This window comes from Eublepharis macularius, chromosome 12, assembly GCF_028583425.1.
Source record: "Eublepharis macularius isolate TG4126 chromosome 12, MPM_Emac_v1.0, whole genome shotgun sequence".
Taxonomy (NCBI): Eukaryota; Metazoa; Chordata; class Lepidosauria; order Squamata; family Eublepharidae; genus Eublepharis; species Eublepharis macularius.
The window spans coordinates 29447150-29468580 of NC_072801.1; the positions used below are offsets into that span (position 1 = coordinate 29447150).

At 41.8% G+C, this 21431-nt stretch overlaps 1 protein-coding gene across 2 annotated transcripts in view; it reads left to right on the plus strand.

The window, feature by feature from the left end:
• The window catches only part of ZC3H7A (zinc finger CCCH-type containing 7A), a 33073-nt gene that overhangs the window by 1785 nt on the left and 9857 nt on the right, over positions 1-21431 (plus strand). The window contains exons 1-15 of one of the 2 annotated variants that reach the window (XM_054992941.1): positions 1857-1910; positions 7288-7391; positions 9216-9255; positions 9887-10084; positions 11242-11400; positions 11734-11814; positions 11911-11949; positions 12695-12728; positions 13303-13571; positions 14182-14386; positions 14879-14943; positions 15155-15350; positions 19255-19416; positions 20024-20220; positions 20430-20527. In XM_054992941.1, the coding sequence (XP_054848916.1) occupies positions 7324-7391; positions 9216-9255; positions 9887-10084; positions 11242-11400; positions 11734-11814; positions 11911-11949; positions 12695-12728; positions 13303-13571; positions 14182-14386; positions 14879-14943; positions 15155-15350; positions 19255-19416; positions 20024-20220; positions 20430-20527 (1811 nt within the window). In that variant the 5' untranslated portion in view covers positions 1857-1910; positions 7288-7323. Of the gene's footprint in view, positions 1-1856; positions 1911-7287; positions 7392-9215; positions 9256-9886; positions 10085-11241; positions 11401-11733; positions 11815-11910; positions 11950-12694; positions 12729-13302; positions 13572-14181; positions 14387-14878; positions 14944-15154; positions 15351-19254; positions 19417-20023; positions 20221-20429; positions 20528-21431 lie in introns of those variants that run through there. The other variant, XM_054992942.1, reaches the window with a different exon arrangement.

Sequence of the window (21431 nt, forward strand, 5' to 3'; positions counted from 1 at the left end):
AAGACAAGATTCTCTGGAAAAGTCAATATTGCTTGGAAAAGTGGAAGGCAGTATGAAAAGAGGAAGACCTAAAACAAGATGGCTTGACTCAATAAAAGAAGTCATGTCCTCCACTTTACAGGATCTGAACAAGTCTGTTAATGATAGGACATTTTGGAGGTCTTTCATTAATTCGGTTGCCATAGGTTGGAGGCAACTTGATGGCACATAACACATATACTTATGAAGCTTGTTTGGAGTTTAATAGTGACTTTTGCGTCTTTAACCATGGCATTTGCCCACCATTTATAGTTGTTTCCCCAGATCTGAAAATTTCAGTATGTATTTGTGTCTAACATTCTCCTAAATTGTTGAACACTTAAGCCTGCCTTGGTTCCTCTAACTGTGAAAGGTTATATATTTATTTACTTTGTTTATGACCTGTTTTCCTCCCCAGCGGGGACCCAAAGTGGCTTACTTTGTTCTCCTTTTCTCCGTTTTATTTTCACAACAACCCTGTGAGGTAGAATTTGTGTGTGTGTGTGTGTGTGTGTGTGTGTGTGTGTGTGAGAGAGAGAGAGAGAGAGAGAGAGAGAGAGTAGGTTCGGGGAAGCACTACTTCAGAAATTCATTTTCAGTTGATTTAAATCCTTAATGTACGTAACTTTCATAGATGTCTCTCCTTCTACTAATGAGCATGTTTGAAACCAAAAGCAGACAGGTGCAAAAGACAACGTCAGTACATTTTAAAATAAATTTTGCTAACTTTTGTATGTATTCATTGGGAAATTCATTCAATAAGTACCACATACAAATTACATCTGCTTGTGGTAAAATGCACGGCAGAGCCAATATGAACATAAAAAATTTTTTTTGCCTCTTGAATCTTTTTATGCATGTGTGGGGGGAACAGAACAATTTTAATTGATTTAAATACTGCATATAAATGCATCTGGCTGCACAAGAAGGTGGGTTTACATTTATTTTTCAGCCTTCCTGTTTTTTTCTGAAGCCATGATAGATGCACACTTCTCACAGACCCCTGTCTCCTTATTCAGTCTTTGTAAATTATGTGTGAAGATCCCAAGCAGTGACTTAAACACTTGCTAAAGAAAATTAAAAACACATGCTCAGATAATAATGAAAAAGTTTGTATTGGTCTTTTGGTTGCCCTTACCTGGAAGCCAGGAAACAAAAGTACCAAAAAAATTGTAATTTTTCTTGATTTTACTCACAGATTTTTTTGTTGTTGTTTTGATTTTCTGTTTGTGCTGTAAATGCCTTTGAGAGCAGTTTTTTGTTAAAATGCCGTGGTGGTATTGCATTGCCTGTTTAAAGAACCTGAGCCAAGTACAAAGCTCAGTCTCATAAGTCAAATAAAATGAAAGGCAGTGCAGCCTGCATGTTAGGCAAGCCTGACCCACTAATGGCTGTGGGGCTTTTTGGTCACTTCATGTTCTCTGGATTGCCTAAGAATAGATAATAAAATAAAATAGGAAGCAAAAGTGAAATAGAAACTGTTCTGTAAGTGGCTTCATCACAAGAAGGCTGGCAGCACTATGCTCTCGGTGACCCTTTGGTAGCTTTTCTTTCCATTCAGTTTTCTTTCCATTCAGTTTTTAAAGTTTGGGTAAGTTTTTGCTGTTTCCGGAATACTTGCAAGGGTAGATCATGGGATTAATTTCCTGTTCCGAAATGGACAGTTTATTTAGTGGCTTCCTTTGGTGAACTCTGAAACATTCCAAAGAGTTTTTGAAGCAGTTAAATAGAGGTCATGTTTTTATATATTCCACAGGAGCCATGTTAGTCTGCAGCGGGAAAATAAAACAGCAGCACCTTAAAAGACTAACAGTGTTAATAATAAGAACAACAACAACATTCGACTTATATACCTCCTTTCAGAACAACACCCACTTAGAGCGGTTTACAAAGTATGTTATTATTATACCCACAACAATCACCAGCATTTGATGAATGACTCATATTTGCTAGAAGAAATGTTACTAGTTGCTGATGGACTTGTTTTATTATATTTTTAAAAAAGACTATCTGAAGTTACTGCACTTGTGCAATTAATTAATTCTGAAAAAAAAGGTGCACATACATGCATGAAGAGTTTTCAGTGATTTCTCATGTCTTTCCAGTAATGATGCTTCAGTGTTATGAGCTGGATAGTCTTTTATATCTGTCTGCCTACGTAAAAAGATGCACTGCTACTTTTACCAAGTTTCAAATAAATGTGAAAATGTAGAAGATGAACAACTGCAAAGGCTGAACTTATTGGCAATTATCTTCTTCCAGTGCTGATCCCATTTTTTTTGTGAGTTAGGAATCTCTTATTCCCCGTGAGAAGCTGAAGTAAAAAATGTTAGGATACCAGTGTTCTTGAGCTTCTTGGGAATGGGGGGAAGGGACTGGTTAGTGAACTGCTGCAGCTGGACAAAAGAGCTGCTGCCCCCGACCAAGCAAGTCAGCGTCCTAGAGTTGGGAGGAGCAGACAGTCCTCTAGAGCAGTTTGTTCTCAACCTTTTTGTATCTTAAGTCCCACCAATTTTTCATATAAAAAAAATGGTCCCACCATTATAGATACAACAACAAAACATTTTTCTGAGGACAGTTATACTATTACAGGTATTCTGTTATTACTACTAGCATGTCAAAAGGGTATGATGGTTAATCCATGGCAGGTAGAGTTGGCAGGAGACGATACATCATGCTTGCAGGTGGACATGTAGATTGAAGGAGAGCAAATTCTTCGTTATTATAAAACCCACCAAGACTGCTGTGACCCACTGGTAGTATATGTATCCCTGTTGAGACCCATTGTTCCAGAGTTCAGGTGCATTTCTGAATGGTCCAGTTATGGCAGAGTATGGTGATTAGGTGAATACTTTTTACTTTTTTTTTTTTAATAAATTTTTTTATTTTCATAACTACAAAACACTACACCAGACTATCACAAGGAAAGGGGAGAGGGAAGGAACAAATGGGGGTGGAAAAAGAAAAGGGGGGGGGAATGAACTACAAACACTAAACACTACACTTCAATGTTTCCCTTCATACTGTCATAATACAAAAATAGCTCCATAGAATAATGATGGAGTGGTTAATCATACAGAGAATAAACATTTCAAATTCTGGTTAAACTTTCCTCCCCCTTCTAGGTCCCGGACGCAATTCTCTCTGTGCAACCGCTGTTGCGTTGCTCTCCTCCTCCTCCTCCCCCCCCTCCGGCTCCTCCTTTTCTTCGTTCTCGGTGCAGCAGAGTTCTGGGTTTTTATTCTCAAAATCCTTTAGTTGATCTTCTGATAATATCTTATAGGCCTGATCTTTATATCTGAACCATATTCCTTCCGGGAATAACCATTTGTACTTTATTCCATGGTCCCTCAGAAGAGCTGCAAACTTTTTATATTTAAAACGCCGTTTCCGGACTAGAAATGGAACGTCCTTCAAGATCTTGACTTTCAAACCCATAAAGTCCAAATCCGCATTGTATGAGTTATATAGGATGGTGTCCCGAATCTTTTTAGATGAAAAGTCAATAATGATCTCACGAGGCAACTGTCGCTTTGTTGCATATTTTGAAGAAGCCCGACGGACCTCCAAAATGGCGCTTTTAACCTCTTCTTTAGTTGTCCTCGCGGGTGTCGCCAGTAGTTCCGAGACCAAATCCCACAGATCCTCATTTTCCTCCTCTTTCACGTTTTGGAGACGCAAAATTGTCTGCGTTCGTTCCACCTGTAGCCCGATCAGCTGGTTCTCCACCAACTTCAGCTCCTTTTTTGTAGCCTTCACAAGTGACGCACTTTCCAGAGCAGACTTTTCTGCCCCCCCCCCCGCTGCTGCCTTAATGGTTTTCACCTCGCTTTCAATTAAGCCCACCCTTTGATCAGTTTCGTTCAGCTTGTCAACAAAGGGTTTTATGGCTTCCAGGTGAATACTTTTTACTGGTGGTCAAAAGCCCATGTTTTAAAATCTAAAATTGCTCTCTTGGCGGTGCCCCCCCCCCAGGTCAGTGGAGAAACAGCAAGCAAAGTGGTTTTGTTTATCTCCATCACCATGTTTTAACTCTGTCTATCTCTTCCATGTTGATGCATTTTGATGGCAAGGTGAGGATGCACTGGGAGGGGGAGCCATTATCCGTGTGTTTCCCAATAACCTGGATCCATCACTTTCCCACCTGCTGCTGTGATGTGATCCTGGTTCTGTTTCCACCCTTCTTCACAGGGATAAAATAGGATGTGGGGGTACCTTTTGTGGTAGAGCTTAATTTCTGTGCCCCTGTTGCTCTCAGGCATGTTCTGTATAAACATTTGCTCAGAAAAGTGTAGTTTCTTCCCGTTTAACAAACATAGTCTCTGAATCTCATTATTGTTTGTGACTCTGGAATGTAAAGCAACCTTTCTTAAAATTCTTGTTCCTGTTGAGCTGTTGAAGGTTTTCAATGCATCTTGTGCTTCCCTTTTTCTACCTCCTTTATAATTGCTAGCTGTGTAATTATGGATAATATAGGTCTTATAGTGTAATCATATGTAGAGTTATCCCAGTTTAAGCCCATTTAAATCAGTGAACATTGACTGTAGTAATTCTGTCAAGAATAGATCCAGAGAAGTTAGCCGTGTTAGTCTGTAGTAGCAAAATCAAAAAGAGTCCAGTAGCACCTTTAAGACTAACCAATTTTATTGAAGCATAAGCTTTCGAGAATCACAGTTCTCTTTGTCAGATGCATGGAGGGCAGAAAGAAACTGGTCAAATATAGAGGAGGAGAGGGGAGGAGAGGAGGAGAAGAGGGATGTAAACACCTCCTTTGATATGGAGTTCATGCAGACCATATCAAAGGAGTTGTTTACATCCCTCCTCCCCTCCCCTCTCCTCCTCTATATTTGACCAGTTTCTTTCTGCCCTCCATGCATCTGACGAAGAGAACGGTGATTCTCGAAAGCTTATGCTACAATAAAATTGGTTAGTCTTAAAGGTGCTACTGGACTCTTTGATCTGTCAAGAATTGTATTGTTTCAGTCTCAAAGTATTCTAGCATTCCATTCAGGGATTTGTGTTGGCCCTGGCTATGCCCCCCACCCCCCCAGCAATGCTCAGTGTGGTCCGTTTCCTTTTATAAGGTGTCCTTTGGTTTTTGCTGGAATTCCAAAGCAATTGAAAGAATTCCTGTGGCAGCAGAAAGCCAGGTGCAAGTTTCTAAGTGTCTGGTGCAGCTTAATAGTGAATGCTAAGTCAAGTCAATGAGAATGATTTGGAATTGCTGCAGAGCTGTTTGTATCTTCTGCTTGTCATGTTAGCTGTGACTCTTAGCTTGGTTAGAGCTTAATATTGCAGCCAGATATACAGAACTGCAGATTTGTTTCTTGCTTTTGTAGAAGGTTCATTCTGTTTTAGAATTCTTTCAGTATCTCCTTCTCAAATACATTTGTGCTGCTTGTTTGAAGCTCTGAATTTGGTTTCAGCAGAACTGCTGTGCTTGGGGCACAGTGAAAAGGCTTTCAGTTGTACGTGATTTTCCGTTTCATTTATTTGGTTTGTCTCTGAAGCTCAGTTTATCGAGCATCTGGCATATGGTTTGGGTTGACTGCCAGTTAAAATTATTATGTGATCTGAGTCCACCAGATGTCTTGGCTGGAATTTTTTGGTCCTTCGTTGACTTGGATTTTATCCAAGAACCTTATTAATAATATTATTAGTATTATTCTGTCTTTCTCACTGAGACTCAAGGTAGATTACACAGTATAAATGGTTGAGACATTCAAATAGACAATACAATAGGGTATAGGTTACAGAAAATGCAAACAAGCAGAAAATCCAATACAGTGGTGATAGAATACTGAAACAAAACATAAGCAATTTGACATGAGCTATTAAACAATATGGAAACCACTCAGTAGGAACAAACAGCAACACACAGTATGCATGGGTATAGTCTACAGTCCCCATCCCTTCATCAGAGCATCTCACTAAGGCTTACAGCACTTGCCCCATCATCTGTGCAAAAAAGCCCTCCTGAACAATTCAGTTTTGCAGACTCTGGAAAACTGGGAGAGTGGGAACTTTCCTGATTTCTTCAGGCAGGCCATTCCATAAGGTGGGGGCCATCACAGAGAATAAACATGTACGAGCAGCTGCTGATTTTGCTCATTAGTAAGGTGGGACCCGCAGAAGGTCCTGTTCAGATGAGCGAAGCTGCTGTAGCAGAGCATAGGGAACAGAGGTGGTTCCATAGGTATGAGGAACCAAGGCTATAAAGGGTTTTGTATGTGACAGCCAGAAGTTTGATTTGAGCCAGGTAACTGATGGGTAGCCAGTAGAGTAACTGCAGAATGGGAGTGATCAGAATGGGAGTGATACGCATGTTCTGCCTGTCTCCTGATAATAATCAAGCTGCGTCATTCTGCACCAGCTAGAGTCTCTGAGTTGACTTTGAGGGAGACTGATGTAGAGTGCATTACAGTAGTCAAGTCAGACAATGGATCCAGGTGGCCAGGTTGGCCATGTCAAAGTAGGGGGCCATCTTCTGGGCTAGGCAAAGTTTGTAGAAGGCAGTTTTTGCAACTGCATTGACTTGCTTTTTTTAGCAGCAGTGCTGGATCCAGTATAACCCCATGGCTCTTAACTCAGTCTGCAAGGGTCAGCTGAACCCCAATGAAAGTGGGGAGCACAATGTCTTTCAGTGTTGCCTCCTTCCCAACCAGCCTCACTTCTGTTTTGTCTGAGATCAGTTTCAATTTGTTTGCTTTCAGCCAATTGACTGTAGCTGTCTCGAATCGTTGCCTGACATCACCAGAGGGATTTGGATAGAGATTCAAAGCTGGGTGTCATCCACATATTGATGACATCCTATTCTGTAGCTATGGATTTTTTCTCCTAAAGGATAGCTGATCTCCAACAGCAATCCTTTGAGTCTGATCCATGAGGAATGATTTAAACCAGTCCAAAGCACATTCCTTGATACCTAATTCTGCCTTCAAGCACATCAAGAGGGTGGCATGATTTACTGTGCCAAAGGCTGCAGATAGATCCAGGAGAAGCAACAGAGACTCATGACCATTGGCTACATTCAAACTGAGCGACCAAAGCTGTCTCTTCCTGTAGCCCATCCTGAAGCCAGATTCTCTTTTAAGGCTTTGTTCGGACAGCTGAAGTTAATGAAACAAGCACATTTTCTACTTTTTTTCCCATGTGGTGTTTTCTGGCTGTTAAAAAAATGTACCATTTCCTTTCCATAGATAAGTCTTTTCTTTTTGTAAATGATTTCTGATATCCTAATTGACCGACCAACTGCTCTCTTTGTTTTAGAAGCTGCATACTGAAGAAGTGGATGTTCATGATAACATGTCCAATGTTTCCGTGGATAGAAGCATCAGACAGCAAGATATTAAAAAAGGGCTGCAGTTTATACAGTAAGGCCTCCTCATTCGTTGACATTGTTGGACACGGTGGTGTTTTTTTAACATTTGTACTTGTGTTGGTTTAAAACATGATGCAGTCTCCCCCCTCCTCCCTCAAAAAAAATTGGTTTAAGAAATGGTTGTTTGTGTACAATATAATGATTAGCCAGCTTGGCCTTTCAACATAAGCAGATGACCACAGATTCACTCCATACGATCTGCCTTCTATTTGACTGTGCTACTGACAACAGTACTGAAGCAGCCATGTCATGTGGGTGGACAACAGGCTTTTGTTCTGAATAAATGTTTCTGAGAATGGCAAAGCAGGATATGGGTATAAGAAACAAGCTACCTAAACATTCAGGAATACAGAGAAACTTCCCCCCAAAGGGTTGAACTCTGTGTCTCGTGAGTGCCCTGTCCATGCAAAAGCATGAAGTATTTGTCATGCTCCACCTTTCTCTGTGGCTCCGACTCAGCACTGCATAGCTTCTCTGTTTTAATACAGGTGGTAGTTCATTTTCCATGCCAGTAGCCTCCCAGACAGTTGCTTCTGTGGAGGAACTGTGGCTCAGGATTAAAGCCTCAGTCTTGCATGTGGTAGATGTTGAGCTGGACTCTTCTCCACCTCAGTCTGTCAAGAGCTCCTGTCAGTCATGCATGGATAATGCTGAACTCCCAACTCTGCCTTATGAAATGTTTTGAGACATGGGAGAGGGTGTTGTTTGGGGAGGTATCTTCACAGGGATATTATGCTGTAGAGTCTGCCCTGCAAAGCTGCCATTTCCTCCATGCAGACCATTCTCTGTAGTCTGCAGATCGGCCATGATTCTGGTAGGATTGCAGAGGTTGTTAACCCTTGTTCGTAGGCCCAGTCTCCTTCAACCATACATTGGCTTCAGGAATGGTTCTTGAGTTGAACTGCTACCTTATCTCTGGCAAAGGAATTGCCTGGGACAGACCATGACATTTGCTTTGACTGAAAAAGAGAAAGAGCCAAGTGTCTTGGACAACAGGCAGCCAGTTCCCTCCCCAGTCCTTTCTGGTGTGGTGAGTGGGATCTGAATGGCATGAACTGGCTACCACTGTCTTATTAAATGCAGACATTATGGACTATATGGTTGCACTGGTAAACTTGGGAATGTAAAGGCACAAACAATTTCAAAGGGTCGGCGAATAGAAAGCAAGGATAGCGGGAATCCAGTGTGGGAATTCGGCAGCTCAGTAAACCCTACCTCTAGAGTAGGTCATTGTTCTTATACCTCTATTGGAGGGCTTTGTGGTCAAAAAACAGGACAGAAACAGAATAAATATTACCATCGAGCTTCAGGTGAAGACCCTAATTGCTTGCTGAATGCAGCTTTGGGCTGTGGCTTTCTGGGTTCATTCTGTTAGCTGTCATACTCTGCATCTGGCCAAATAACTTCTAGAGCAGGTTTGAATTATGTAGCACTGGTTGGGCTCCGGGGTTCAAAGCATTGCTAATTACTTACTTGGGCCTTAACAACTGCATTGTGAAGTAGACTGAAGGGCGCTCCAGAGGGATGGCCCAGTTAATCTGTGTTGCATCAAAAAGAGTTTTAAGGGAGGTTTTAAAGCCTGACACGTATACTTTAGGCCGGAATGGTCAAAGGCCAGAGGCCATCAGGTTGTATGATGTTGAGCTTGGAAAGGATTCAGATTTACAGAAGAGGTTCCCCCAAATACGTTACCTTTACTTGTAGCAACCACAAGTAAAAAAAACTTTCGGTGCCTTTTTCTCCCCAGTTTTCCAGGTATACAGCATTTGGGGAAGGCCTGCTTTTATTTTAAAGTCTCTTTTTTGGTTTCTCCTAGATCTACATTGCCCTACCCAGGGACACAAGAGCAATATGAGGTAACTTTGCTTGCTTCTAAACTTTATGTAATGGTATGCTATTTGGCCACTTAGTGTCCCTTCCCATCATTAGCCATTGCGCGGAGGCAGTAGGGGAGGGGTAGTCTGGCCGCTGTGAGATTGCGCCCTCTCCCTTCAAAGTAGAACACCATGGAAAACTGGCACGCTGGCCTAGCCTTAGGTGGCTATCCATGCTCACTTCCTTCTGACCTAGGCAGACAGATCACCTTCCTCTCCCCTTCCCTTGTGTGGCCTGTGAAAGGAGTCATTTTGGGAGACAGTGGTCTGAAAAGTAGGAATATACATGAAGAGTGTTTCAGATAAGGATAGCAAAGTGAGGCACTCCTCAGTTTTGAAAGCTTTGACGTATCGCTGTTTCTTTGTACCAGAACCATGAGTTAATTCTGTGAAACTGTGGCAGGCAGAGAAAGGCATTTGAATACCTTCTCCATCCCTTATTTATTCACTGCTGTCCTATTGGCAGCAGTTATGTTCCTAGGACCTGGTATCGGCTAGCCTATCTGTTGCTGCTTCAAGAGACACTAGCAATCATTACTAGAAAAAAGACTGCTAATAGAATTCAAAGGTATACATCAGCCTGTAATCACTTCACCAAGTCTTTGTATTTCAGGTATTCATTCGAGAACTTGTTAAAAATCTGTTTAATGAAGGGAACGATGCATACCGTGAAGGTGACTGGGAAGGATCACTGAATCACTACTCAGAAGCTTTAAACATAGCAGATTATGCCAATACAGAAGGAATCCACATTTCTGATGAAATAGTAGAAAGAATGCACGTGAACCGTATAGCATGTTATTCTAAGAAGGTATGTGATATATAAATTGTTGTTTGAGTACTTTGAGCTCTGCTTCAAAAGTGGGTGATCAGTCCCTTGACCTTGAAAGTAGGATACCAGCCATGTGTTGCATCTCTTGTGTCTCTAGTTGGCAACTGAGGAGAGGGCAAGTAGCACTTCTCAAGCCTTCCAGAGGCCAGAGACACTTTCTCTTAACTAATTGGGTGGAGTACATACTAAAAAAAACAGCCCCAGAATTCTAGAATGTCCGTTCTGAAGTGGGCATAATATATGAGGGTGAGGCTGGCAGAGGAAACCCCCACCCACCCATCCTTTTTCTGGCATGAGCAAAATTTCACTATAAGTCTGAATTCTGGGCTCCTGAGCAAATAATGCAAGTTATAAAATAGGGCCAGGTATGGAGGCAAGAGAAGGTTCTGTGTATCCAGGAAATATTGAGTGCCCTGCAAGGGATTCCTCTGGTCTATGCCTGGCAGGTTGATGAGGGCTGAGTGTTTGCAGTAGTTAGTAAGGCAGCTGCACTGGAAGTGGCGAATGGAGCTTCAGCATAACTGGGCTGAGGGTAGGTGGGCGCCCTTTGCCTTCCTCTCTCCTGCTCTGACTGGGTAGTAACAAAGGAATGTTGGGACACGTTCCAGCTTTGTGGGTTCCCTTAAGGTTTAGGCACAGAAAAGATTCTCCACAGCCCTTGTTGCAGTGAGCAGGAGGGGTGTGTGGAAAAGGAGGGGCATTGGCAGTGCAGAGAGAGAGTGATGGATGAGAGGCAGTGAAAAGGAGAATTTGAAGAAATGGGGTTGTGATAATGTAGGAGGGAAGGGAGGGTTGCAGGCAAGGGCTGGGAAGAGGCTGTGACAGTTGAAGGAGTGCTGTAGAGCTGGTTGAACAGGCAGGGGGACCCAGGGGATGGATGGGAAGGAGTGCTAAGCTCTTAGAGACAGAAAGCCTGGCTTTGGTTTCATTGTATGGAGCAGCAGTAGTTCTTCGGCTTGTTGGTGACTGGAATTCAAAAGTTTGCATGGTCCCCTTGCTAAGAGAAGGTCACGTATTGTCTGACACACACAATGTCTAGAAGCTAGATTCTATAGCTCAATGAGCCTGAGCCTTACATCCCTTGATTTTAGTCATCAAATGTTTAAGCCATTTCCTTTTGTTGTTTACTGGTGCAGGGCTTGCATGATAAAATTCTAGAAGATTGCGGGATTGTTTTAAAACTGAACGAAAACAATTTCCGAGCACTCTACCGGAAATCCAAAGCATTGAAAGAGCTGGGGAGATACAAGGAGGCTTATGATGCTGTAGCAAAATGTTCCCTTGCAGTACCACAAGTAAGAAAATCTTATTGGCCAGTTATCAGTCTTGTTGCTCCTCTTCATTGGGGGAATAATGCGCGTTAGAATGTTCTTGCTGAATGATACTAAGAAAGCTTAGGGTCTGTTAATGCAGCCTCATCCTGTGGGCTGGGGTGGTATATTGGAGGCATGGACTTAAAATTCTGTCATTCAGCCTTTGTGCCCAGTTTAAATAGGCAAGAATCTTCTGAAAAGATGCTAGTGATGAGGGATGGGTTCTGTTCTCTTGTGCTCTGAAACTCTCACACATCTTGCTTTATGGGATATGCTGGGAATATCTCTCACATTCTTGTTTTTGTTTTTAAATAGGATGAAAGTGTAATAAAATTAACTCAAGAACTTGCTCAGAAGCTAGGATTAAAAATAAGAAAAGCTTACATTCGGGCAAAAGTAAGTTCATGGTGTTGGGTGTTTTTTGTTTTACAACATTGCTTTTAAACCTGGATCTTCCCTATCATTTGCTCACAAACATCTGTTTGATTGCAGCCTCCCTCCAACCCTGTTTCTGGAGAATTGTCAAGTAAGGTAAGAATTCATGCTATCTTTATGTGAACGGAACTTTTGCGTATTGATGGCACAATTTCCCTCTTAGAGTGAAAATGGGAATCCTAACAGATGCCAGACTCCCATCACCTTCAAATATTGGGACATTTCCAAAGCCCAATAACAGTTTTGAAGTATAAATAAGTGGCCTTTATGTTTTCCGCTGTTTGTGTGCCAGCTTTTGACAGCAGAATAATGAGCCAGGTTTGTGAAGTTACTATTAGAAATAAAACATAATGTGCTTGATGGAGTTTACTGTTTGAAGGAAGTAGTATGTTTATTGGCAAGAATATATAGGACATTTCCCATGAAGGCTGGCAGAGTTCCTGCTCAGGCAGTGTATCCTCTGCTTTTCCAACTTGCTTAATGTTTATAATAAAACATGAAAGGACATTGGGTGCTTTAGCATTTTGAAAACGGCATTGGTTTGTTCTCACAGTAGCATTTTTGGGTTTCACATTTTTGTTGGCCTGCTAGGCTTGAATTTCTGAAATAGGCTGAAGTTTGGCTTTTGATGTCATGTCTGATACTTTTTTTGCATTTTTCTAATGTTTTGTGATCCTATTCCTATTACATGGTTTCTTGGACGCCTTATGCTATTTGATTGCATTGTCTTATGCTGTGTATTCTGCCTTGAAAGGCAAGCTACAAATGAAGTCAATAGAAAAATGTCTGCCTGAAGCATTTGCTGGGCAAACTTCGTAACAGATATTTTGCTTCCTTGCAGAGTTCAAATTCCTCTGTAGAAGATATTGAATCAGGTGAGGCTTCTTGAACTACCTTAATGTGGCAAGTTGTATATAAAGAGCAATTCTCTGCTTCATCACCAGTTTAATTTTTATACAGGTCAGGTCAGAATGGCTCCCCTCTTTTCCCATTTGCTTCTTTCCACATATTTCCATGGCTTGTGCTTCTGCTGTGATTGAATCTTCCTCCTCCTGCGTTTGTTTCCTCCCATACCAGGGACTGGCGCTCCACTAGTGTCAGATTCTCCAGCCTAACTTAGGTTGGTTCCTGGCTGAAAGATTTTGGACCACATGTGCCCCAGGTTGCATGGGCAAAAGTCCCTGTATGAAGGGAATCTTCCTAATTCATGAGGAGGTGGCCTTGAGAGGAGTTCTGTAATTTTACTTTCTGCAGAAGTTTGATTCTTTGCATAAATGATACTTGCACATGGCATCCTGTCTTTGGGAGCAGAGCTGGGTGCCCAGGGTTCTGAAGGGCTTTAAGCAGCAGGCAAGATTGAGACTTTCCATTGCCATTGTCTGTACCTCTGTTTACTTCATGCTTAGAGAATCCTGAGGTGGTGTCTTTCCAAACCAAAATATGTTTCAGATTTTTCCAGTTGGAAAGAACAGACTCTTTCATCCCCATCTTCCAGTTTTACGACTGAAGTGTCAAGTGACCTGGCACCATTACCAGTTGCGTCTCTGGTAGCGCCCCCAGCAGAGAAGAGTTCTCTCCCTCGTGCCTCACTGACAAATGGAGGCACTGTTTTTACTATGCCTGACAGCTGCTTAGACTGTGGCGATGGAGATATTATTATTGGTGATGAACTGGATGAGTTGCTTGACTCTGTATCTGACCCTGGTGAAAGTGTCCTGGTAAGCTGCCCTCCCTTTTCCTTGGAATTAAGTTAGAGAAGATAATCCACATATAGATTTTTCCAGGAATGTTGTTTTGTGCCACCTCAGTCTTCTGCAATAATTTCTCCTCCAGAATTGGTTTTCCATGGAAGGAAGGGGTGTTTGCAGTGTAAGAGATTTCCATGGGCTGATGCAGTTTGTTATAGAAAGTTTAAGCAGTCACCTTTAGAAAGTAATCTGGCTGCATTTAGGAGCAAGTTGACACTGCAGAGTCCTAGTAACACACATGAGTAAGTCTTTGCAAAGATAGGATCCTGTGTAGCCATGGTGATTCTGCAAGAAATCTGGAATCTTGAGTTTTTTACCTCCAGACTACATCCTAAATCCCCTGCCCATTGCAATTAGCAGCAATTATAAAACCAGTTAAGCCAATAAAACCAATATAAAAGTAAAGTCCCATTTTAAAGTTAGCATCAGTTCAGCATTGTATCAGCAACAGATGTGAATTTCCAATGGCTAAGGCAATGTATAGGAAAGCTCTAATACAACTCTAGCACAGAAGACTGTTTCCTGAAAGTCTGGGATCATCTTGCTTGCATTAAACAGAAACATTTTCCTTCTTTTCTAGCCAAGCACTGTTGTCAGAGGAGCTGTTCCCGTGGCCACCATCGCCCCCAGCATCCCTTTCTCTACCCCTTTGCTTGGGACTTTGCCGGTTGGGGCTGGCTTTGTTCCTGCTGCTGCCTTCTCTGAAATGTATTCCCAGCCCTTGGTTTCCTCCCTGGACAACTTTCGTTCTTTAAGTACTTTTTCAATCAGTGATTCTAAAAGAGGTAAGATGTCAGTCTTAATTTTAAAAACCTAACAGAAAGGGGAAGTTGCATAAAAGCAACCTTGCCCAATTAAGAAATGTAGCAAACAGCTGAGGAAAGCTCACTGAACTAGAGGGCCATAGAATGAACTCTCTTGAAGAAAGCTACAGTCTTACAAGGTAGGCCACTTTTTGGTAAGGATGGCCTGCCAATTAAAATCACTGAACATTTTCATACGTGGCTGATGTCAGATCAGTGTTTCCCACACTTTAGAGCCCTGTTGGATTGGATTTTTCCACTCCAGGATTTAGAGAGTAATGAGTGAATCCAATATGGTGGTTTGGCTGTTGCAGGTGCAATTTCTGCTCCTCTTACAGCATGTTTGAGAATTGCTGTGCCAAGTACTTGGCAGTGGCCTAGTGCAAAGATTAATAAAGACAATGCTCTTTTCAGTTTGCCTGCATGAGAAGTGTATACAACCTAACTCAGTTTTTTTTTCTTGTAACCCTTCAGATTTACCCAACTCTACTTGTAGAGATAGCACATCAGCATTAAACAGCAATTCTCCTCTTTTACGTGTAAGTATCTGTGCAGACTTTCAATAGATTTTGGCTATTCAAATTTAGTTTGTTCATTCTTCCAAATTCTGACCGAAACATGATCTTGGAGGCAGAAATATATAGGAAACATGAGACTGAACTTTTTTTTAAAGTACTGCTTTAATATTAGTAACATTCCTACACGTCAGTTTACAAACCAGAATAAAAAGAACTTTGTTTCTTCCAACAGATGAATGGGCCAACTAGTTTGTTTGGGTCTGAGAACTACATTGGGATTTCCGGTCCGGCTCGGAATGACTACTCAAGTGTATTTAGCAGTGGCCCTGTTAACGTGCCCGTGTCTGCATCCTCCTTAGTTGCAAGGAATCCCCTGGAAGGCACACACGAGCTCAGGCAGGCCTGCCAGTTGTGCTTTGTCAAAACGGGTAAGGAGCTACAGGAGCCACAGAAGCTGCTGCCACTTCTGCCTTCCTTCCCTTCCCTTTATCTTATTGCTCATGTGGCCTCTCAAAGTGTCCTTGAAGGACAGGGCGAGCAGACATAAGAATACAGCACTTCAGTTCACTAAATGTGCTGAATAATGTTGCTTTCTCCACTGAAGTCCAGTTACTGCATTGGCAAGGGAACTCTGTGCCACACCAATGTTAAGAGTCTGGCAGAAGCAGTCTTTCCCTGCCTCTCTTTCCCCCGGCAGCTGCCTTGTAGATGATACTGAGGGTTGGGTGGAAGCGAGCCACAGTCTCCGTCTTCTGCAGTCTCCTAGTTCTCTGCATCTTCTTTTTGAGGCTCTCACAGTTGCGAAGGTATTGAATGGCAAGGGCAGGAAACATTCATTTCCAGCCCCCTCTGCCACCGTGGCGTAAAATTCAGCCCTGTAGCAATAATCAGAGGTTTGACATGGATCATATCAGCTTGGGAAAATACCTGTTGCTGACCAAATGTTTGTTAATGCCTGTGGATTCTGAGTTCCCTTCTCTGTGTTCAGCGTGCAACGTATGTGAACTTGACAAGTTCTTCAGAATTTGGTGTGTAGAAGTTGAAAATAGATGCTTCTAAGATGGACTCATCAGGCTTAATTCCTGAAGCAAACTGCCTTTTCATTCTAGATAGCAGTCACAGACCACAGTGTGTATATTGCTTTCCTGGTAGGGGTTGCGGGGCTTTCTCTGTTTAAAACAGACTCCTTTTCTATTCTCTCAGTGTGCTGAGGAGAATTGGGAAATTCAGTTTTAGAACACCGCAGGACATAAGGTCTTGAAAAATTAAGACAGTAGAATGAGTGGCTAAATCTGGGTTTCCCAAAAAGCAGTTTGGTGCCGAATTAATGCACTGTAGGTTCTTAGGAAATAGAATTTGACCTTGGATGCTTCTCGGAGAAATGTGTGCTCTAGACCCTTTTCAGTCTGATTTCAGGCTGGGCTATGGGACTGAGATGATTCTGATGGCCTTACTTGATGACCTCCACCTGAAGATAGACAATGGCCATGCTTTCTTGTTGCTCCTCCTGGATCTATCTGCAGCCTTTGATACAGTAGACCATGCCATCCTGTTGAGATATTTGGAGGCTGAAGTGGGTATTGGGAACGTGCCTTGGGCTGTTTTAAATTGTTCCTCATGGAATGGACACAAAGGTTTGCTGTTGGTGACCAGCTGTCCTCAGTGTGGGAATTACCTTGCAGGGTCCCATAAGGTTCAATCTTATCCCCTGTGTTATTCTGATTCTTTGTAAAGCCTTTAGGAGAAGTGGTTCATAGCTATGGAATCGAATGTCATTAATATGCAGATAATACCCCATAGTTTGCTGTCCAAATGCAGTAAAGGTCCTGAGTTGCTGTCTGACAGCTGTGGTCAAATGGCTAAAAGCAAAAAAAACTCAGTCCAGAGAAGATGGAAGTGATGCTGGTTGGGAAAGTGGAAGTATTGAAGGACATTGTGCTTCGATGAGATTCAGTTGACCCTTGCTGACTTAGTTAAGAAACATGAGATTATACTGAATCCAGCACTGCTGCTAGTAAATGCAACTGCAAGTAAATGCAGTTGCCAAAAAGGTTTTCTCCCAAGTCTTACTAGGCTGGAAGATTTCCAGCTACCTTGATATGGCTGATGTGGCCACCTGGATTCATACCACAGTAATATTGAGACTACTGTAATGCAGTCTACATAAGCCTCCCTTCAAAGACAGCTTGGAGACTCCAGCTGGTGCAGAACGCCACAGCTCGATTATTTTCGGGAGCTAGGTGGAGCATGCATATTATTTCCTTCCTGCAGTCTCTGCCACAGCAGCTTCGCTCATCTACAGATACCACCCTGGAAATGAGCAAGATCAACAGCTGCCCACATAGGCACATTCTTTGTGATGATAGCCCCCCCCCCCCTTTTGGAATGGCCTGCCTGAAGCGGCGAGGGAAGCTCCCTCTCTCTTGGCCTTCAGCAAACTGTAAAACTGAATTATTCAGGAGGGCGTTTTACTTAGATGCTTTTTACTCAAGAGGAAATGGTTCAGAGAGGTATTTTGGTGAAGGAGCACAATCTGTAGACTATTACTACTGGGTCTGTGTATTTCATATGCCATCAAGTCACTTTCGACTTATGGTGACCCTATGAATTTATGTCAGACTTGCTGAGAGAGATGGTTGTGGCTTCCTTTATTGAGTCAATCCATCATGTGTTGCATCTTCCTCTTTTCCTTCTGCCTTCAACTTTTCCTAGCATTCATGTCTTTTCCAGTGAATCTTGTCTTCTCCTGATGTGATCAAAATACAATTGCCTCAGTTCTATCGTCTTAGCTATTAGGGAGAATTCAGTCCAGACTTCATTTGATCCAGAACCCCCTTATTTGTGCTATCCATAGTATCTGCAAAACTCTCCTCCAACATCACATTTCAAATGAATCAATTGTCTTCCTGTCAGCTTTCTTCATTGTCCAACTTTCACATCCATACATAGTAATGGGGAATACGCCAGTAAGAATGATCTTCATCTTGGTCCCCAGCAACACATCCACCAGTTTGGTTGTAGTGGTTCAGAGCGGCAGGACTCTAATCTGGAGAACTGAGTTTGATTCCCCACTCCTCCACTTGAAGCCAACTGGTCAGTTACAGTTTCTCAGAGCTTTCTCAGCCCCACTCACCTCACAGGGTGATTGTTGTGAGGATAACACACGTTGTAAACCGCTCTGAGTGGGCATTAAGTTGTCCTGAATGTTGTTGATATCGTTATCCTAAGGGTCTTTTCTAGTTGCTTCATGGCTGCCCTTCTCCTTCTAATTTTTTGGTTGCAGTCTCCCTTTTATTGATGATTGAGCCAAGGAATAGAAATCTTGAATAACTTCAGTTTCTTCATTGTCAACCTTAAATTTGTATAATTGCTCAATAATCATTACTTCTGTCTTCTTGAAGTTCAGCTGTAATCCTCCTTTTGCACTTTGTCCTTTAACCGTCAGTAAACATTTCGAAGTCTTCCCTGTTTTCTGCCAGTATTGTGGTGTCATCTGCATATCTCAAGTTGTTAATGTACTTTCCACCAGTTTTCACTCCACCATCTTCTAAATCTACTCCTGCTTTCCTGATGATATGTTCTGCATATAGGTTGAACAAATAGGGAGATAGAATACATTCTTGTCTGACACTTTTTCCAACTGGAAACCATTCTGTTTTCCCATATTCTGTCCTAACAGCCTCTTGTCCAGAGTACAGGTTGTGTATCAAAACAATCAAATGGTGTGGCACACCTATTTCTTTTTAACCCATTCATGATTCACATAGTCGAAGGCTTTGCTGTAATCTGTAAAACACAAACTGATTTTCTTCTGAAATTCTTTGGTGTACGCTCCAGTAACCACTGTAAAGTTGCAGTATGTTCTCTTGTGCCTCTTCCTTTTCTTAATCCAACTTGCAAATCTGGCATTTCTTGTTCCGTATATGGTCACCTGTTGATGTAGATATGCTTCTATTGGTTAGTTTCTGCATTGTTTAATAAATTACAACAAATTTTGCTGGAGCAGTGTTTCATCTCTGTATTCAAATTTCAGCAATGCATGCCCTGTTTTTGTTTACTGAATGTCCCAGCTGTTGATTGTATTGATTTGCACTGTGTAATTTGCCTTGAGTCTCCATGAGAAAGGCAGCCTATAAATAACATAAAATATTTGGAAAGATAATGGCTGTGATGACTGAATGTCAGCTTTGCAAATTGGAAGCTGTGTGAAAGTGAAGCTGTTGGTTTAGTTTTTCAGATGTGTGAACACAAGAGAAAGGTCTTCGGTGGACCTCTGCTTGTCTTTAGAATGCAGTTTGGTGACAGGTGATCTCTTATCCCATTTTCTTTTAGGCCCTAAATTACTAGATTATACGTACCATCCCAATCTAGAGCACAAATGCAAGAAGGACATCCTTATTGGTAGAATAAAGAACTCTGAAGATAAATCCTGGAAAAAAATAAGACCAAGGCCTACAAAGACACAGTATGTCGGCCCCTATTATATCTGTAAAGGTAAGGAGCCAGTTTTGGGATGAATGCCAGTTGCTTGCTCAGAGGAAAACATAAGACACTCAGTTGCATTGAGTTGTGTGACCCCCTCTTCCTAGGGGTGGAGTGCTGTATTTCCTTATATGTTCTTTCAGCAGCTTCTCTGAAGTGTTCAGAGACAAGGATGTGAATTAGCAAATGGCCTATAGGTTCTCAGGTTTTTATATACATTGGATCATATCCTTTTTCCTTGCCTCTCCTCTTTCAAACCTTGGCAAGATTATTCTTGGGATCACAGAACCCATGGGAACAAACCTTTGTATTTACATCTCAGAGCTGATAAAAGCTTAACATATTGGTAGGGTGGGTGGGGAGATGTTACAATATAGTGGTGGTGAGGTCATGTGCTACATTCAGCCCTTGATGAGCTGAACTTAATACCCTCCCCCAAATTGGTAGGAAAGACGGGATTGTGTGATGTGATACTGGGTGGATGCAGGCCACGCAAAACCAATGAATGGCCTGAGTCCACAAAATGTATTAAAGATGTTCTCCCAAGAGCTGAGCCTTTCAGCCAGCTGGTTGTGATGGGCTGTGTCTCAAATTAACCTTCCAACCTTTTTATGTTTAGATGTTGCTGCTGAAGAGGAGTGTAGATATCCTGGCCACTGCACCTTTGCATATTGCCAAGAGGAGATAGATGTGTGGACTTTGGAGCGCAAAGGGGCCTTCAGTCGCGAGGCTCTCTTCGGCGGCAGTGGGAAGATCAACTTGACTGTGTCCCGCCTCCTTCAGGAGCATCATGGATTATTCATGTTTCTTTGTGAGGTGCTTATCTGAAATACTGTTTCTTAATCTGCTCTTGCCACATAACATCATCAAGCAGTTTCATCCCATTTCTTGTATCATTCTTTTGTGTATTTCTTCTATTCACTTGTGAATAGCTCACTAGTTGGGTTTTTTTTGTACTAAAACATTTCTGTATCAAATGTAGAGAAGGGCTTTTTTTGTTCTAAAACATCTGTTTCGTATTTCAGAAATGTTTTGAACATAAACCTAGGATAATCAGCAAAAGGAATAAAGATAACTCTGCTTCTTGTTCACATCCTGCTATGCATGACTTCGAAGATAACAAGTATGTCTGAAATCTGTTATGTCCCTTAGCTTTTAAAAGTAGCAGCAATTATACATACACATGTTCTAGCTATAATCTTTGTACCTGTTTACTAGTAAATTGTTCTAGATCTAGTAACAATGCAAATGTCCTTTAGGAACAAACAAGCCCTTTCAGTTCTTCTGCGCTGAATTGTCATTTGAACAGGGGAATCTAGGAGCTCAAATGGTTTTACTGATCTACTGCATTTCCATATTTAGGGTATACCACCATGTGTTGCTGCTTAACATGCGTGCTAAGTTCAGTTACTTTGATGGAAGTTTAATTCTGAAACAGTGTTTGGCTTGCAGACACCCTCCTCCTTCAGAAAAACTTGACTTCATTACCAACCACTTAACACACTTGCCAGTCAGAAGTGTGAGAAACTAAATCTTGTAGAATGACTTTACTGCATGATGCGATCTAGTAAGAGAAGGTTCCTTTAGTAAACCTTTCCCCACCTCCCCAGCATATGTGAGATAGTAAAGGCAGCATATGAATCTTAAAATATAAATGGGCAAAATCATAAAACCAGCAGGAAACTACCGTGACAGCAGACAGAAAATAATCATCAGCCAAATATAGTAAAACAGAATTGTCGAGCTGGTTTAGCATGGGGTTGAAGAAACTGAGCAGTACATCGGGGAATCTGTTGTTCAAATCAATTAGATAAGCTGTCCTCTAAATCTGCAGTTTGGGAATACTGCTATTAACCCTTTTGAGGTGCTGTATATATTATAGCAGGAGTGTGCACATACTGAGTTTGGAACAATAGAATGCACAGTATAAACACTAAAGATTTATTTTAAAGGGCATGTAAATTATTGGACAGCGATGTTCATGTGAAATATTAGCTATGTAGCTTTGCTGTCATGGTGCTGTAACA